The sequence below is a fragment of the Lathamus discolor genome, chromosome 4 (genome assembly GCF_037157495.1).
Source record: "Lathamus discolor isolate bLatDis1 chromosome 4, bLatDis1.hap1, whole genome shotgun sequence".
NCBI classification, from domain to species: Eukaryota; Metazoa; Chordata; class Aves; order Psittaciformes; family Psittacidae; genus Lathamus; species Lathamus discolor.
In genome coordinates this window covers 24764249-24771490 of record NC_088887.1, presented here as the reverse complement: position 1 = coordinate 24771490, position 7242 = coordinate 24764249, and the positions used below count along the sequence as shown (strand labels likewise).

Below are 7242 nucleotides of genomic sequence, written 5' to 3'. Positions count from 1 at the left end.
CTGGATTCATCACAGGTTTCTTTCTGGATACTCTTAATTTACCCTATTTTTTATTATAATCATTTAATAAGCACATCTTTCTTATTCTGTCTTAAAAAAAAACATTCTCTTATTCTGTGTTGGGTACCGCTGCAAAAGTTAGTGACTGTTGAGCTGCATCTACCCAAAGTCAGACAAGATATTGATTGATGTGGAAAAGAACATCAGTGCTGTCCTGTGGAGTCCTTCTGGATGTGTCTAAAGAAAGGAAGTTACAATTTTGTTGGTGCAGGGTTGTTTTTTTTTTGTGAGGTTTTGGTGTTGTTGCTTTTTAAAAATGGAGGTCTTCCTCCAAATTGTAAGAAAGGTAACATATTCCATTTCTACTTTCTGTGATTTATTTTTTTTTCACCAAGCCAGTCTGAAGAGTTTCAACTCCTAACAACAGCAATGCATTTATTATTATTTTCCTGATATGGATTAATTAATGTGGAGACAGATTAGTTCCCAGCAATCCGTTTGGATCCTTTCAGTAAATACTTAAATTTAACCCATCTTTCTGAACCTTCCTCAAGGGTTGTATAAAATACATGAGGGGCTTATGCTTATTCTTTTCTTTTTTGTTCTATGCTTATTGGAAGTCAGAATTTAATTAAATTGTGAATGCACAAAACAGCATAGATATTAGCTCGTGTGATAGGAATCTAAAATTCCTCAGAAAGCTTTGTCAGCATTTCAGTATGGTTTTCCATGTAAAATAAACACATCAATTACTTAATTGTATTCAGTTACCCATTACTGCATTATTTTGTACATTACACATCCCATCTGCTTAGTGATCATCCCTAGGAAACATTTCTTGTCAGGTGTGCATGTGAAAGTTCTTAGGAAGTGTCTTAGAGCAAACACCCTTCCCAGATGACTCTATGAGCAAATCTTCCCACTACCACTAAATCTTTTCAGTGTGATGAGCTCTACCAGACATCAACTCAGAGCTTTTAACAACTGTTATTTCAATATATATTTAGACCTTCAGTCTGGGAAATGCTTAGGGACTGAAGGATGGTATCAGTGTCCTGTTCTATTTTCTATTTTCCCACCTTTGACATACCTTAGTCAAATAGAGACCTAAGCTTCTGAGCAGTTACACTTGTTACATGACTCTGAAAAGAGGTTGGGTTTGAGGTTTGTTTTTGGAGGGGTTTGGTTTGTTTTTTTAATTATCTCAAAACATATGACTTCAGGGGAGTGAGTGAAGACATAATTCCTTCACAACTTTCAGTTAACTAAAACATATTTTTGTGTTCTTCAGTACTGTTCTTTCATCAGCTCTAGTCCAATATTAAAAAAAAAAGGAAATTGCTCATTACTTACATCTTTAATACTGTAAGCACTTTTAAAATTTTGTGATCTTGTATAAGAACCTCAGAATAAGAAATATCATCCTGGAAAACTAAATATTCAGCAAGTCCTGCAAGTTGGGTCATCCTGGAAACAGGTGAAAATAGGGTGTATAGAAAGACTACGTGGTCCTCTGCTAAGTCATGACTCCTCTGACAACCTATGTCTTGCTGGGTCAAATATGCATGAGGAGATATATTTGTGATAGACTGGGTGTTAGAGGAATGATATGAACACAGCATCCCCTCCTTTCTATATCAGTCTTTTCATCCTGGCTGGAGATTGATTGAAGAAGAAAATAAAAACAGCCCAATAAGGTTATAAAACCTGTGGAGCTGCAGGTGTGGATGCAATATAAACTAAAATGTGAGTCTGTTAGGCTTCTACCACTGCAATTACCTATGTTTTTAAGAACTATATAATCTCATATCTCACCACTATGGATATAGTAATAATTAAAAAAATCAATTAGCAATACTTAAATAAGTTGCCATATTTCTCTGTTTTTGAACACATTAATAGAGTATTTGCCTTTGTGCCATTTAAAGTGTTTTAAAATTATGGTTTAATTGTTTTATCATGCAGCTCACAAGGAGTATCATAATACTAGAACTTGGAAGATAACATGCAGTGTATTTCATTAGTTTTCTATTGACAATTTTTTTGCAAATAGATTGAATAGTCAGTTTATTATTTTTAATTTTATCTTATTTTCTGCAGTGAATAATTTCTGTACTGCAGGCTGTTCATGACCAGTGAATACTCACAACTTGCAGTAGATGGAAATTCTCTCTAGTTGGGTAGTAACATCAGTTAATATCTTTTCCTGAATGGATCATACCATTTTTGTCATTTGGCAAACCAACCAAATCCAACTTTCAAAAGTCTTATCAGTATATAGAGGAAATGAAGGCAAAAAATAAATTTTAGAATTACAAGCAAAATAAAAAATATACATCCAAGACTTCAGAAGGAGAATGAACCAGAAGACAAGTAACTAAGTGAGAAATAAAAGAGTAGTAGCAAGTGAAATCGATGGCTAGAGGCAAGTTTTCAGTTACAGGATGTACTTGTCATTGAGATGTAGAAATGGCCTGACACAAACCCCATAAAGTTTAACCATGTTCCACAAGTCGAAAATCCTGAACCTGGGATGAAGTGATCCTATGTACCAGCACTGGCTGGGGGCTGAGAAGCTGGTAGGGGTGTCTAAGTAGGGGTGTCTAATTTCTGCCTTCAGCTACCTGAGGGATGATTATAGAAAAGATGAAGGCAGAATCTTCTCAGAATTGCATAGTGAAAGCCCAAGAAGCAATAAATGCAAATTGCAGCAACTGAAATTCCAATAAAACATAAGGAAAAAAAAAAGTCACTATGCAGGTAGTCAGTGCTGGAACATGCATGTGGGACTCCACTATCACATGCCAGTGCTAGAAAAAGAACTGAACTGTAAATATCCACAACTTTCATTTCTCTGGTTAATCACTTCACCACTAGGGCATAAATTCAGAATTTCCAAACGCAGTGACATCTTTGAGTAATAGTGTTGTATCTTTTACTAGAGGTATACAATGTCAATGATACAACTGGTTAAATTATGCAAAATATGACAAAAGAATCCAAAATCCATCTGTGCAAAACTCCTCATATTTGTAATAGAAAATGTCCTATTAGGAATAAGATAGACATAAACTAGTACTGGTTCATTCAGCATGGATGATTGCAGTGATATAGCTTTGGCTAGCTTCCAGATATCCACCCCGCCTTTTCTTCACTTTCCACTCCTTCACAGGACAGGAGAGCGAACAGGAAAGGAAATCTCATGGGCCAAGATAAAGACAGGGATAAAGACTGGTTACCATCAGAGGCAAAACAGACAGCTTGGGGAAAAGAAATCTAATTTATTGCCATCTCCAAGTAGTACAAGCAAATGGCAACTGGGAGGATTATGGTCAGTCCATAACAGGTCCTCTCTGCCAATCCTTCCTCCTCACATTCTGACCCTGCTCCCCTGTGGATCTTTCCCATGGGTTGCAGTCCTTCAGAATAAAGCTGCTCCAGCCTGGGCTCTCGACAGACTGCATTTCCTTCACAAAATATGCTCCCACTCCAGGGTGAGGTCCTCCATGACTGCAGTGTGGGTAACTGCACCACCATGGTCTCTCTATGAGCTACAGGGAAACATCTGCTTCAGTGTGGTAACTGCAGGGGCTGCCAGGGATCCCTGCTGGGGTGCCTGGATCACTTCTTCCCCTCCTGCCACTCTCCCCACAGTGCTCACAGTGTGTTTCTCACACTTTTCCTCTCACAGCTGGGCAGGCTGCCTGTGGTGGATCCATTGGATCCACCTGGAACCAGCTGTGTCTGGCGCGGAACAACCCCGGCCATTCCTCAGAGATGAGTTTGAAATTAATCTGTGTTTATATGCTTATCAGTGTATGTATAAAAAGGTTCATATATATGTGTATCATACACAATATATAGAAAAGCAATTCTTACTCTAATTCATCTGATCACTCCAAGATTGCATCCATTTGCAGGAGTTCATTTACTCGTGCTTTGCAAGGGCAGTATGATTTAGCTTCCTCAAATTTTGTTTTAAAAATTCTGTTTTAAAAGATTTGGTTTTAAATAAATCACTTTTTATTGTTAGTAATGGGAAATATTACAGAATTTCTTACATTGTTATGATAATGCACTAAATTAAAGAGCCTACTGTCAGGCCAACATTTTGATCGTGCTTTAGAGTGCTTTAAATCTGATTAGTTGTGTGGAAGATGCTTTCGAACATCCCAGTTCTCAAAGACCGGGCAAAGAACTTGTATGTCATCCAAGAGTCTTATTTTGATCTTTTCTAAGTTCTTCCCAATTTTTACTATCTCAATTTCTGTCAATTTACACTTAGCTAGAGACTCTCTTGTCCAAGGATTGTGAATGTGGCTGGTCTGCTCAGAATCTCCAGCTCTGTAAGGAGAACTGGGGAATGCCATACCATAAATCTGGATTTAGGATCTCTGATCCAGGGTCATGAACAGTATCTCACAGGATATGAAACATAAAATCAGTATGATTTTACTCTTCTGGAGCTGATTTACTCAAAAATTTTGACAGATTAAACTTGTGACTAAAAGGTTTGGACCTGATAGTACATTTTTTGTTTAATTTACTTTTCCATTATTAAGGATGCAGCACTGGCCATCCACAATGCTTTAACTTTATCAAGGGTTTGCATCCCCTGGCACTTTTATGCCTGGCAAGAAAATATAAAAGAAGCATACATTTCATAATGTCTTCTTTGGTTAGTTCTCCAGATATGTAGTCAAAGAACCGTGCCTTATGCAGATCAGATTTTTACTGCTGAATTACTGTTCAGTGCTCAGCTGTTGTCACAGTACTAAACAACTAATTTGCCAGCCTTTCCTATATAAAACAAATTACTTTTAAAGAATTTTTCAAGCAGAATGATGAAAGATACGACTTTCCCTGTTGTCCTCATAACTGCATTTGTGAAGAATTAGCAAAAAACCTGCACAAGAAGTAAATCTGACACTGGTATTCTGTATGAATCTTCAGTTAAAAATATCAGATTACAAGAAATAGTGCAAATCCAGTGACCAACCTTACATTTCTGTGGTTTTGCTTATTCCTTATCTGAGACATAAGTCCTTCTGTTCTGAAGTGATTTCTTCACATTTGCATATCTTGTGCATGAGTATGACTGTTCAGGAATGCTGTAAAAACCTATGTCAGTGATGGTTTATGGTGTAATTAGTTTACAAGCATCTTCTATAAATATCTGTTCATGTGGATTATTACCCTCCGTTTTAGGTTGTGTCTTTTGTCAGTCCGTAATTCATAGAGCTTTCAAGTTAGAAATGAAGCTGAAGAAAGCATCTGGCAAGAAGAATGTTTCTCTTAGTTACTATGAAATTTTGTTTGCTTCTCTCATTGCAGGTTTTGTGTGTGTTTCTGTTGGATTGATTGTTCTCTCATGGATGTCAGTCCGGGAGTTAGAACGAGGTAAGCAGCCAACCTTTAACTTTTCCAGGAATTCTTCAGTGGACGTTCAGACTTTGAAGGCAGTGGTGGCGTCATTGTGATTATTTTTCATATTTCATGCCATGATTTAATGCAGGGGCAAGAGAGGTTGGGGATATTTATTTTCCTCCTCTCCTCCCCTGGAAATCAATGTGAAAAAAACAGGCAAAAATATAAGCATCTGAAGCATGTCTCAAAACTATAGAAAAGAATTTTCATGGTTTGGAATTTGGGTGAGACCCCTGGAATGGAATCCAAGCTACAAAGCTTTGGTTATTTAGTTGTATTCATCAACTACAGAAGGTAATATGGTAACCATTTATGGGGTTTGATTCAGAAAGACAATGATAATTCTCTTGTTCTACATCTCTTGGAATCTTTCATTTTTTATAAAAAACCCAGAATATTTTAAAGTTGTCTACTGATGTGAGAGAGATCCTACATTAGACAGTAAATATAGTTACTCTTAATATTTAGCCAATACTTAGAACGTGATAGAATAGCTACTAAGACTCAAAGTAAACTATCTTTAAAAACTGTCATGATTTTCAAATGGAACTGAAATTTTGGTTTAAAGATCTTGTGGATGTATATTAACTGTGTTCTGGTAAAGCCACATCTCGAGTATTGTGTCCAGTTCCGGGCTCCTCAGCATAGGAGAGATACGGAGTTACTGGACAGAGTCCAGTGAAGGACTGGTCATAGAATCATAGAATCATAGAATAGTCAGGGTTGGAAAGGACCTCAAGATCATCTAGTTCTTACCCCCCTGCCATGGGCAGGGACACCTCACATTAAACCATCTCACCCAAGGAGTTCTCCGTCCTTGGAGATGTGCAAAAGCTGTCTGCACATGGTCCTGGCCAGCTGGCTGTAGGTGGCCTTGCTTGAGCAGTGGGGTTGGATCAAATGACCTACAGAGCTTTCTTCCAACCTCAACCCTTCTGTGATCTAAATTTTTGTTTGTAAGGAAATATATTTAGCTCTGTGAAACCCTCACAGCTAATAGCAAAGTGATATTTTGAAATAATGTGAAGGAAATCATTTGGGCAATCATTAACCAAAAGTCCATACTATTTCATACTGAAGAACATGAAGACTAAGCTACTGTAAACCGTATTTAAAAAAAAACAACAAACCAACTTTTGTCAGAATACTCATGTTTATTCTTTCAATTGCTATTGATTTTCATTCCAGATTTTAAAATTTGTTTTCCCTCCTGACTTTCTTCCACTCTTACCAGAATACCATCACACAATAAAACACAATGAGCTTAAAGGTAATGATGGTATGTTGTCTATTTAGAACATGAACAGGCAATAATTTAATAATATACAAATAATAATTATAAAAAAATAAAAAATATATTTGACTTATATAGGGAAAAAGGCCTTTGTTATTTAGAAACCTTTGTTTAAACAGCTTTGCAGTTGTTGGAAGGATAAATGGCCTTCAAAGAAGTTCTAAGTAGTCTGCTGTTACTAGTTGATAGGAAATTGGTGTCAATAGGCTGTTTATTACAGTATTTATTAGTTATATGCCTTTATCTTAAAAATTATAATAACTGCTTGATATTAATGCCTTCAAACACAATCTACAAATACCAATGTTACTGTGACTGCTATGCAAAAGCATTTTTCTATCAATCAACCAACCACATTAATTCAGGTCTTATCTGAAAATTCCCTGTGTGTTACACAGCGAGGAAATATTTTTAATGTATAATGAATTGCTTTATGTACATTTCATATGCTGTAGCATATTAGATATCAAGATTAAATTTACTGTAAGGACCAGTTATCTAGTTTCCTCATAAATCCTCCG

The 7242-nt window shown here is 36.5% G+C and overlaps 1 protein-coding gene across 1 annotated transcript in view; it reads left to right on the top strand.

The window, feature by feature from the left end:
• Positions 1-5255: 5255 nt before the first annotated feature.
• Positions 5256-7242, top strand: part of TMPRSS15 (transmembrane serine protease 15) — a 56550-nt gene continuing 54563 nt past the window's right edge. The window contains exon 1 of the mRNA XM_065675813.1: positions 5256-5400. Coding sequence (XP_065531885.1) covers positions 5256-5400 — 145 coding nt within the window. The remainder of the gene's footprint in view (positions 5401-7242) is intronic.